General features: G+C 33.5%; 1 protein-coding gene across 1 annotated transcript in view; it reads left to right on the top strand.

The window, feature by feature from the left end:
* Nucleotides 1-13,119, top strand: part of LOC149417689 (eukaryotic translation initiation factor 2-alpha kinase-like) — a 41,459-nt gene that overhangs the window by 9,809 nt on the left and 18,531 nt on the right. The window contains exons 4-7 of the mRNA XM_089640522.1: nucleotides 2,029-2,242; nucleotides 3,904-4,078; nucleotides 9,020-9,211; nucleotides 11,393-11,651. Of these exons, the coding sequence (XP_089496648.1) occupies nucleotides 2,029-2,242; nucleotides 3,904-4,078; nucleotides 9,020-9,211; nucleotides 11,393-11,651 (840 nt within the window). The remainder of the gene's footprint in view (nucleotides 1-2,028; nucleotides 2,243-3,903; nucleotides 4,079-9,019; nucleotides 9,212-11,392; nucleotides 11,652-13,119) is intronic.

Consider the following 13,119-nt stretch of genomic DNA (forward strand, 5'->3'; position numbering starts at 1 on the left):
TATAGAAAGCATATAATCAAAGATACAAATCAAATTGATGATTTGTGTAGAAAATGTTTGGCTTTTCCGGAAACTATAGAACATATTATATCGGGATGTTCTATATTAGCACCGTCCGAGTATACATTTAGGCATAATCAAGTTTTAAAAATAATTCACCAAAATTTGGTAATTAAACATAACTTGATTGACTGCCGTAATGTAGTACCATATTATGAATACGAACCAAATTCATTTTTAGAAAACGAATTTTATAAAATATATTATGATAAAACTATACTAACAGACCGAGCGATTAGTCATAATAGACCCGATATAGTTTTACATGACAAAATTAAAAAAATAACTTATATCATTGATGTTGCTATTCCAAATTCCTGTAATATTCAAAAATCTGTTAGTGAAAAAATAAGAAAATACACAGATTTAGGAAATGAAATAAAAAGAATTTGGCATTCTCAGACTATAAAAATATTACCATTCGTTATTTCGGCTACTGGCATTATACCTAGCTCTCTAATTAAAAATTTAGGCGTATTAGATCTATCAAAAAATTTATATATAAAGATGCAAAAGTCGGTCATTTTGAATACATGTAGGATAACAAAAGATTTTTTAAATATTTATGTTGAGGGATCAGTAGGATTTATAGGCCCTGTTAGAAGTTCTACCGAGCCGAACCCTCTGATATGAAAATATCTGGAGACGGTGAATTTTTTTTCCCATTTGATATCTGGTGATTTGACGTGTTGTTGTTCTTGTATTGTTTTGTATTTATTTTACTTATATAATGCACTTACATAGTGTTGATTGACTAGCTGATCATTTGTGGAAAAGTGAGTGGAAGGGTTAAGTTTTTTCTTTGGGGAAGACTTAACCCGGACAACTAAATCGGAAGTTTAAAAAAAAAAAAAAAAAAAAAAAAAATAACAATATTATATTAATAATTATAAACAGATGAGGCAAAAAATGACAACATTATGTGAGTCAGAAGCCTCGATAATATACATGACAAAAAAATAAAATAATAATGTAATGTTTTTCTCATTTGGTAAAGTTTAGTTTTACTCCGCTTGCTGCTACATACGCCCAAATTATTGAAATAACACTTTCTTTCAACTTAATTCGTAAAGTAAAAAAAGCAGTAAAGAAACTTCACCCTTATTAATACTACACAATATGTACAACACTCTGCATCTCGGAACTTTTGGTTTTCGTGAAGCGGCATATGAAAACTGATAATCTGAACTTAGTTTTGAATCTCTGATGTCCGTAAAGTCACCAGGACAGGAATATCGATCATCTATAGACATAGACTCCACCATAACTAATACTGGAGACAATCTTCAACCAACAGGGTCCCGGAAAACAGTACAGTGCTGTCCAAAGAGGATGTATTGTCGCATTATCTTTGCAGATTATTATCATTTTTATAAAATTATGATAAGCCACAAAGCTTTCTTTGATTAAAATTACTTTTGTCTGTTTTCTGTAGTTTTGACTTAACTATTTGATTTTTTTTTTTTCAATATTTGTAAGAAACAAAAATTATTATGTATACAACTCTGCCATAAACAAGTTGTTTCATGAATAAAGCTAGATAAGTGGTTCATATCTGTAAACTGAAGTCACCTTGATAGCTGGATGGATAAAGTTTCTGCAACTATAAGTAAAATAAATATTTATTTTATTAACAAATTACAATTACATATCGTCGCCATTCAGCCAAAATTCTCCAAACCAACACGCATTTTTGAGATTAGTACTGCAAATTTGAAAGCTAAAATATATTACTAAAACATTAAAATACCGTTTTAAAGTTTATTTAACAGAAATTACAAAGTTTTATCTACTCACATTAATAGTTTTTTTTTTAAGTATTCAGTAAGATTTTTTTCTCTTACATTCAAATTTAGATATCAATCGTTCGTCGATGGCTTGTCACGCCGCTTTCGCCTCCAGCACCACGTTTTATTCCGGACATTGTTTTTGGTTGAAGTATAAAGTGATAATGTAATGAATGTGTAGGTGGCAAGGAGACCTCCACCATGGGTGTGTCTACGGGGTCGGGCGAGGTGGCCTACTCCTGCTCGCTGGCAGGGTGTGTGAACGCAACGGGGGCCCCCTCGGGACACTCGGCCCAGTCGGAAGAGAAGCTGCAGCGGGACTCGGGTGAGCTGGTGCTTATCCGTCGAGTTACGCAGACCGTGAGGGCCATCGAGCCGCGCACGGGACAAGAAAGGTACTATTTCTTTTATGATTCTGAATTTTGTGTAATTTTTAAATGTTTTTTTAATCTACCTAACCCATTGTTTCTTAACCTGGGGGCACGATCAGGTACAATTGCGTTCGCAATCTGTCAAAATCTGTCAAATCTGTCAAAAAATAAGTCACATGTACAAAAAATCCTTTTATTAACCCATTTCAGCCGGGAATTTTTTGCGCTGGCGCTATGCTGAGTTCGGGCGAAAATAAAGGTCCCGTGCAAATTTCTTTAATTTGTTTTAAATTGCTATATCTTCGAAAATATTTTTATAAAAATTTCTACTTAGTAACTCAGCATACCCAACCTATGAAAGTACTAAACGAATTTTTAAAAAGTACTAAACGAAATTATTGAATTTAATTAACCTTGTAATATGTTTATTACGGCCCGCCTATCGGTATTTGCTCATACCTACTTTCTTTAAATACGCCCGACATCTCTCTCTCGCATGCACATAGGAGTTGAGTGGGTGCAGAACAGAAAAAGAGATTCGTATCAGGTTTCACGGTCATAAAAACTCTCATTCCAAGGATTGAATTATTTTACTAACAAATAATATAGTATCCTTTTGTTGAAATACCGATATAAACGAAAGGCACGAAAATAAATTAAAAAAAGGCTTGCATCAATTTCGATTCGCTAATTATGTACATATAGTTGGGACATTTACAAAGAGATTGGTATATAATATTCATATAAAAATATTGAATATTTCTGTCTTTTCTGCCATTGAAATGAGGCCAGGGCAAAAGGTAAAAATATCCTTCCCGTCCTTAAGTATCAATCGACCGAACGGGTAGAACTACCTTTCCCAGCCAAAGTGTGTTGAGTAATGAATTTCAAGTTATAATCAAGTGTTACATATACCTACTTCCTAATAAATAAAGATATTTTAATTAATTATTGTGATGGTTGAGTTTGTTTTTCGCTTAAAAGATTTTCTATGCATGGATCTACATTTGAAACACACATAATATAATTATTTTCAAGTAGTAGTAGACGATTTCTGTATTTAGTTTTTAAAGCCACCATTCCAAAACATCCATTACTACGCTTCCGAATTCACATCGTAGTGCAAGTCAAAACTTATCTAAATCTTGTGATAAAAATTCTGGTTGTAGTGGTTTGTCAGCCGATATTTTAATTATTTAGTTGGTTGTTAGGCTCATATGCAACACATTCTTTTCACGGGTAACTAATAAAGAAAATTCTAATAAATAAAAAGATTTTTTATTTAATACTATAAGTGACATTTTTATTTTTGTTTTTAACTCAAAAAAGTAATATCCGAAGGCTATTTATTACCTATAGGTTTATAGGCAATTTTTTTTTCATCACTCTTAATGACTTTATCACTTGTGTGTTGAATTGCCACTGTCCCAAGTTGCCATGGAACTATTTTTATAACATTAGAGAGAAATACATTTCTCTGAATATTAGTAGATATCTTGGGAAATTACACAATTTTTATAAAAATATATACACGATGACAGTACAATTTACAAAACATAATTTTCCAAAAAATAAGTAAGTTATTATGAAAACAGTGTCAGCCGGCGCATATATGCCTCTTGGGATTTTAGCTAGCCAAGGATTACTAAAAAAATACTAATAAATTGTCACACGTCTGTTGTCAGATGGAACTTCAGTGTTGGCCAGCACCAGCTCTCTCTGCAGCCGTTCAAGAGCTGCTCCGTGCCCACCCCTCACCTGTCGTCCGGACTGGATCTGACCTTCAAGGTGGTGGTGCCCGAAGGCATCATCTGCGCTGTGGAGAAGAACGCTCCCCACAATATAGTCTGGCAACAGAAGGTGAATATTTCTGATATTATAATTATATAACTGTATTATAATTTATTTATGAATTCATCTCTAGTACTTATACCCTTTTTCTTTTTTTCAAAGCACAGGGAGTTCTTTTTTTGTTGTTATATTACTGAAATTTTAATAATAACAAAAAAAAGGAGTCAAGCTGAGCTGCCATAAGACAGCAAGTTTTTGCTTCTTCTCTGCAAGTTCTCCCATTTTTCTTTAATTTTATAAACATAACACAATCATTTTCTTCGTAAATTTATTTTAACGACTACAGTAGAACCTCGTTAATTCGAAATCCACGGGACATCAAAAATAAAATTTCGAATTAACGAATTCCCACGTAATTCGAAATTTTATGAAAAAAAAAAAAAAAAAAAAAAAAACGCCAAATAGTATTAAATAAAGTCATTATCCGCGTCTGTCTGTTTATGCACTTAGTTCTTTTAAACTATGCAACGGAGTTTGATAAGGTTTTCACTATCATTTAGAGAATTTCTTCCGGAAGGTTTATATATACACGGTGTCCGGAAACTCGTAGTACAAGCGGGAAACTGGAGAATATACACCACATGGGAAACCCAAAAAAACATAAAGTTTTTTGATTTGAGCATTTTCAAAAAAAAAAAAAAACAAAAAAAAATATTTTTCGGCTATTTTAGGGTTAAAGTTTTTTCTGGTGTTTAGGGTTGAATAACAGATGTTTTAACCCTGCAGAGCAGAAATATTTTATGATTACACCGGGTTAAATGAAGGGTGATTTCAAAATAATGCTTCAAATCCGAGTACCTTCATTTGTTTTACTTTTAAATAGTTTTAATTAGTTGGGTACTTTGATCTTCAGTAATAATTTATAAGAATTTGATAAAAAAAAAAAAAAAAAAATCAACTTCAAACTCGATTTACTCGATAACGAAAGCTCAAATAAAAAAAAAATATACTACAAAATCGACTCCAAATGTGATGTAGATTCACCAGTTTCCCGCTTGTACTACGAGTTTCCGGACACCCTGTATAATACTTATATGTATACAGGGTGTATTGGCACTAACCCGACAAACTTTAACCAGCTATTCCTTAGCACATTTGGAGTAAAAAATGTTATGGGCACTTTGCTGTCCGGTAGCATTTTTTTTTCAATTAAAAACAATAAAATTTTAAATTTCCACACTACATCACTGTCATTGGCATTGCGTTTCGTGTTCAACAGCTTTTATAAGCAAGTATGTCAAAAAGCGTTATCGCTCTTTAGCACACACTACATAATAATAGTTAAAAATGAAACGAATGGTGCCGTGCCATTTCGTTGTGATTGTAATGTACACACGTGCATTATTCAACGGAATTCGAATAAAATATTTGCCAGATGGGTTTTCAAACATTGACAAAGGATAAAACAGTGGTGACATGTGGTGAAAATATGAATAGTAAATTTTTTATTAAAAAAAAACGTTACCGGACAGCAAAGTGCATATAAGATTTTTTACTCCAAATATGCTAAGGAATAGCTGGTTAAAGTTTGTCGGGTACGTGCCGATACACCCTGTATATATATAAGAAAAGTGGAGCAAAACCGGGTATGTATGTTTACAAGATAAGGTTTTATGCAAAACACAAAGAATAAGCAATAATGTTATCCTTTGTGCTTTGCATAAAACCTTATCTTTTAAATAAATGTTTACTTTTAATAAATATTAATAAAATTTGAAAATCAAAATATTTTTCACCATTAAATGAAGATATAATATATCTCGACGCCACCTAGTGAGAAATTAAGTATTTAACAATACCTTTCTTACAAAAATAAAGTTGGTTGTTTTCAGTTTTTATTTTTCGTATTGAAATGACCCTTGTTTTTAATTATCCTTAAAATAAAGGTTGCAATTTTAAATTACAAAGTATTTGCTTCAGATTTATTTACTTAATTTACGACTTTAATTATGTTGTTCTCAAAACTTAGACACGGTTTTTCGAAGTTGTACATGTAGGTGTATAATTACCTAGTACAGGTTTTAACCTCTTTCCTTCCTTGACGTTAGATTTGTAACCTCCATATTGTATGTGAGTGACATTTTCCATGGTCCGATGGCAAATCGTCCCTTAGCTAACAACACCGCATAAGTCATTTTTACCAACTTTACAGGAGACGAAAAAAACTGTTTATTTTAAAAACTCGGTGGATTTTTTCTGTTATTACTTAATAAATACCCTAGTTAGAGGTTAAGAAATAATTATTTATACTTACTTTGACAATTTACTTTATTTTAACTTTTATTTTATGACTTGAGCTGTGTTGACTGATATTTTATTAGATTTAGGCGGTGTTGCTTGCGGAAATGTTAGGGAATAAGGTATTAAAGATGATTTACAAAGAAAAGTTTTTATGAAGAAATATTTCAAAAATAATTAACAATCGTTATAAATAGGTATTTATAACCTAAATCTTAAGAATAACATTGTTGAGATCAATTGCTTAAAGTTATTTGGTGACACACGAACCTTTAGAGCGTACCTAAGTGCAATTATTATTATTATTTTTTTTATTTTACCATGAAAATATTTAAAACATAGTCTTTAATAAACTCCAACTAAACAAGATATAATAGTAATAAAATTATAAAAATTAAAAAAATATACTCGAAATCTCTAGTCTAATATGTAGTTAGTTGCAGTCTTTAGCGATTGCTGTGCGGAAGGTCATCATAAAAAGAGTGGCAACTAGATGGTAATACACTTTTTAGGTCTTACAAATCTTTATACTTCCGATTTGTAATTGGTATTCTAGCTGCATACAATTTCTGCAGGTGATTTATTTGTTTAATGCTGTTAATTGGCGTGGGACGATGTGGTAACGGCTGAAGCTCGTCATCAAAACCAATTTTTTACCAAATTGTGCCATTTGGTCTGTATTCTAGCATACGTACATCTGTGACGACTGGGTCACCTGCTTTTTTACAAGGCCGTATATATTTATAAATTAATTCTTTCGAAAAGTCGGTAAAAAAGGTATAGTCCAAATAACGAGCTTCGTAAGTCATGGGATCACTCCTAGCGGTTTTAGTAATAGCCATGTATTGTTGTGGAAGGTAAATTTCTTTACCTTTTAATTTACACTCTATTGCACTGTGTACGGAATCACATTCCATGAGGGTATGGCCTTTTACCAGGTACTTTTGAGTAATTACAATTTTTTTTTTCAATCGCTAAACGTAATAAAGCATTGTTTAAGGTATCATAGCGATTTTGAGCACAACAACCATCGGAATATAAAATCACAGGCAATAATTTCTGGCTCAAAACTTTCTCTGGATAGTCTACTAAGCATGAAGCAAAAACAAAGGCTTCAAGTGTGCTATTTGACTCATCGAACCAATAACACATTACTTCTTTAGTTGCTAAATTGTATAATGTAAAATTATAGATGCATAATTTAGTTTTATAATAAATTGCATTAGCTTGAAGATACGGAGCCAATTTTACCGATTCAACATCCTGTGTGAATACATGACAAGCTCCGGACTGTGCAATATCTTTGTCAGTATCTTTCTCTCTCCTGGCTCGATCTTTCTTCAAAACATGTTGTGCGTATTCTTCATCCGTAATGTTTCCAGTTTTATGACTGCAACAATCGTTACATTGATCTTTCTTCGGGTAGAATAGGCTCAGATTGAGTTTCAAAAATAATTTGTCGAATAATTTACGACCAAGGCATTCTCTACCCTCTAACTCACAATTCTCTTGATATGTGTGGTAGAGCTGTGTCATGTTCGAGAAAATTGGTTCTAAGTATTCTCGTGATGTAGCACGACAGTAATGCGACGGCATCTTTGGAAGACCTGCTAAAAACTTTTCAACATATTTGTGGTCTTCAATTTTCTCTGGATTTCTGCGGTTACTGGTTGAAGTAGACAAATCTGGAGGCATGGCACAGTCTGTTTTTGTCAGCCAATATCTTATAAACGAATCTTTAATGCCAAGAGTGGCCAAGAACATTTTTTTAAAGACTTGGTGACGTACATTATCAATCTTGAAAACGTAAGTTCGACTATCAGTTCTTTTGGATGATTTCTGGATTTTTTTAAATTTTCTTTGGTACTTTATTAACATGAGAAGTTATAAATGATCTTTGCTGCTCCCAGTTCATGTTCTTCCAGAAATTTTCAAATAAATATTGCCGCTTTTGTTCGTTATGTTGTCACATGATCTGAGTTTAGATTTCTTGCAAAACACCATCATCACCTGAACTCCATGAATCAATTTCTTCTCCATCCATAGTGTATTTCAATTATTGAGCTTCCTCAAAGAAATAAAATACACTTTGAAACACCGCCCAAGTTAAAAAAGCTGGTTAGTAAACACCGCTTAAGTAAATGAAGATATTCAATAATGATTTCTTTCTATATGAATATTATGTGATAATCATTAAACATGACTGTATTATATAGCTTACCTCTTAATCTTCTATTAAAACATCTTGCAAAGACCTTTCAGCGATAAAACTCACATAAAAATATAATAATCACGGAGCGCGAAGTACTCTTACGAGAAATGTATGACAGACTAACGACTTGTGCGGTGTTGAGAGGCTAACCGACTTGCGCGCTGTTACTACTTTTTTAATTAAGGCTTCTAATTGACTGAAATCTATATCATGTGACCAATGGTTAGACGCGCAATGAGCAGCTCTATCTATCGGCATTAAAATGTGAAAACCGCCAATTTTCGACTTGAGCGGTGTTGTAAGCTATGGGACGAAATGCACTTAACCGAATCAAAACATAGACATTAATAAATTGTGCATATCATAATTTGGGTGTCGTGTTTATTGTTGAGCTCATTGAACTTCAAAACTGGGAAAGAAGCATTATACAGCTGTGGAAAGGATTATTGATTATGTAATAAAAGAATAACTAACTGTTGTTAATATTCTATACATTTCAGTTAGAAACACCCATCGTTGGAGCTTGGAACGCTGAAGGCAATGAGCTGCACTCCATTGACTTGTTTGGTGCCGCATTCCTCCCCTCCTGGTCCCCCAACTCTCTGCCCAATCACCCCCACAACCCCCACAGTTCCCCCAACTTCCCCCCCATGGTCAACCCTGCAGTTTACATAGGAATGCATGATCGCCAGGTGAGAACCATTCTATTATGTATACATTTTATGATGTTTGTCTAATATTTATTTTATCTTCATTTATTTATTACATCTATAATATACAGTGTCCGGAAACTAGTGGTACAAGCAGGAAACTAGTGAATCTACGTCACATAGAGGTATCCAAAACACTTTTTTGTTAGATCTGAGCATTTCGATTTTGTAAAAACTTTTTCCCCTTTTTTAGCAACTAAAGGGTTAAAAAATTTTGAAGTCGGGTCTGTACTTCGGTGCATTTTAAAAGTCAATAAACAGCTGACAGTAATTTGAGTCAAAAAATTCCAGCTTTTGTCTTAAATTACTCGAAAACAAAAGCTAAAAAAGATTTGAGTTTCCGGACACTGTGTACATTATGTAAAGAATGTAGTTGTTCACCCTGATTGTAATCTGATGTTCGTAATATCTATTTTATCAGATCAAATGGATTGTTATTGTTTATTGTTTTGATCCTGCTATCATGATTGTTATTATCTTTGTTTACAAACAAACACAAAATACCAACAATCTTTGTTAAAGGCAAAGTAAGAATTTTGTATAGTATCTACTACGCTGATGTACAACATATCATAAAGAATACTTATTGAGCTGTGCCCTTGAGGTAATTTTTCATTTACAATGGATTATAACATGCCTCATAAATAAATATTAATGTTAGCTTTAGTTACTCTTTTGCATGTGTTCTATTTTACAATTTCTTTAAAAATTTTTATCTCTAATTTTTTAATATACAGTCAAACTTGGTTATAACGAGCATGAGGGGACTGACTAAATTTGCTCCTTATAACCATTACATACTCGTTAAACCCTAATAGGTTTTTTAAAGTCATATGTAACTACCTACCTACCTACCTATAATATCAATATATTCTCAAATGTACAGTATATTTTCAAAATACGAGTAAGTATTACTTATTAAAAAAATTAGATAAATACATTTTTACTAACTAAATTTATAGTCAATGTTGTTTTAAAGATTTCTTTTTTATGCTTCTCCACCAACATCACCTGGTTCAACGCTTCCAAGGAAAATATCACAAAACTGTCTATATTATTATCTCTAGCTTGTGCGTATCGTACCGCTTGTAAAATCTCACTTGTCATAAATAAACTAGCTTGCCGGATTGTTATGGTTTTCGGCTGTAAAATTTTACTTGTCACAACCCAGTGATGCACAACCGGCGACCCAATTCATGCGGCCTGCATGTCAATTTCTTACGGCCCACTTGGAGAAAAATCGAAATGTTTGGGGTAATTCTTGAAAACCCTGGCTGAGAACATTTTTTTTATAGAATTTTGGTTAATTTATACTCCATGTCCCAAATGGAACTAAATTTGAAGAACCGGTTTACATAACACCAAATTCTAAAAAATCCCTAAATCTTGCATATTGCTGTCAACTCCCTCACCTTCAACGAAAACAAAAAAAACTTGTATGTTCCAGGCTGTTTGAAAAATAGGCAGAGCGGCGCCTCTGCTGCTTCACTATCTTAAACTTTCCCCTTGCAGAGATGTAGGTACTCATAACTAGGTACCTTCATAAACATTTTTAAAACAAACAATTACTAAAATAAAATTGACGTATGAGTTGTAATACAAAAGAAGACGTAAAAAGGGAACAAATTTCGCACGACTTTTGCAGATTTTATGACAATTTTACATATGTAGTGCCCGATGGATAGCAATGCTTCCCATAGCTGACAATCTTACACAGGTAGTGCCATAAAAATATAAATCCGTCCTTAATGGGATAAGAAATTCTCTCCAGCCGCCGTTGTTCGCCGGGCATCTCACCGCCGCGCTTTACGACTCCTTTGTGTGTTACTACTTACTTCGAAAATAATTCCTAATTATTCGTTCTTTTTCAGACCCAACGACCCATTCAAGTATTCAGAAATTGTGTTGACAAAATCATTTGCACTGTATATCAGTGAATCAACCTCGTTATAACAACTAACAATTATATGAAGATAAGTCTGAACTAAAATATTGTTTTGTAATTGCTCATTATGGCCGTGAACTCGCTATTGCCGTGATCGTTATAACCAAGTTCGACTGTATATCCCATGTTTGTAAAAGCTTATGGGCGTAAAATATAAATAAATATGTGTATGAATAATATCTTTTACATTATAATTGATTAATTATTCTAAATTCCAGCTCTACATACAAGAATCAGTACGCATGCAGGCTCTGGTACAGAGCCAGGCCACCCTGAGGCCAGGCCTGGGCTCGAGCCACGACCGCCTCTCCACCCTGGTCCTGCCTTGGAAGCCCGTGCCGGCCCGCCTTGGGGTGGGGTGGGACGAGGAGGAGGGAGGGGGAGACCATGAGAACTCGGAGACGGCCCTGCTGCTGCACGAGAAGGAGTATGCCACCACGGCCATTTCCGTGCTCTATGGATCGGAATATGTAAATGGTACCGTCTGCAAAGTCAATTTTTTGTTATTCATTCAACTTTATTAATTACATTACATTGGTGATATACTGTTCCTGTGTCGCTAGGAAAATCCTGTGTTGAGAGCAGATGCAGTTTGGAGCGGCGATACTCTTATCCGGGTACAGGTAAATGTGAAAAAGTGTAAACAATACTTCACAATAGATTGAGAGAATTAGAACAGTAATTATCATAGACTAAATTAGACTAGACACGGCATATTCATTTAAAAATAACCCCAACACAATTTTGGTTTGGTTCACATGCACATTTATGAAAAGGCCCACGCATTATGACGCAATGCGAAATGGGCACTGTGCATTGCGTTTTACCTTTTGTTGGTCTATTTTGGTTCTCAGCTATGCTGGGCAAGTTCATTTTTTCAATCACAAAAATAACCAAGTTCCAAATATTTAAATTTGAATTATATCCATATTACAACACCTCTGACAACAAATTCTCCGTGGTTTCGCTTACGAGTTTGAACGCTTGTACAAGGAGTTTAAACAGAGTTGGGTTGTTAAATTCATCTCCATATTTGTGACGTACGCTACGTGGCGTTATTTTTAAAATGAATTTAACTAGACAGGGCTAATCTAGTATAATACATCAATGGTAATTATACATCTTGTAATCTGCCAGTCTATAATGTCGGTAAACCCTATTTATCTTAAGAAGTGACATCTATCTACAACTATTTACTAGTAGAGCCATCTATGCTTTGCAGCTCAAACTATGTTTATTTTGAAAAAATCGTTACAGTTTCGGTTTTTTTTTAACAAAATTGAAACACACCTCTAACCGGGACCCATTTGAAAATCTTTTCTTCACACAATCATTATTTTCATACTTATGCTTTGATGTTTTTTTTCCGATGTCACCATTAGAGAAGAAAAATTCTTTTGGAACGGTACTAAATCGTCAACAAAAAATGGCAACCTTGAACGTAAAAACAGATTACATGAAAGCATTTGTCGTTTGCCTTTGCCGTCAGCAATCATCAAAAATACTGGCGAAATGGAAATGGGAATGGAAATTTACAATACTGAAAATACACAATCAGTAAAATCAGTAATAATAATATTTTGGTCTGTTTAAATACATCTATTTGAATTTGACTTTTGTTTTGAGAAATGAATGAATGCTAATCTTTAAGGTGGAAATTGATCCACTTCCCGACATCCGATCGAGCTGAAACTCGCAGATATACTCATTGTCAATGACAATTCTATCAACTATTGGTTGCAATCATGTATACACACATGGACATATACACATTTCACTCAAATCGGATGACATTACCAACATTTAATATACAAAAAAATGTCGGTCCTAGCCGATTGACATTTGGTAGAGTTGTCGAATTCAGTTGCTGTAAAATAGATGTATTATAGTAAAAAAAATCGTTTTTATGGTTTGATTTTTTATTATCAACATTGTAAATATAAAA

This window comes from Hesperophylax consimilis, chromosome 15 (genome assembly GCF_061612785.1).
Source record: "Hesperophylax consimilis isolate HC1 chromosome 15, BYU_Hcon_1.0, whole genome shotgun sequence".
In the NCBI taxonomy this organism is placed as follows: domain Eukaryota; kingdom Metazoa; phylum Arthropoda; class Insecta; order Trichoptera; family Limnephilidae; genus Hesperophylax; species Hesperophylax consimilis.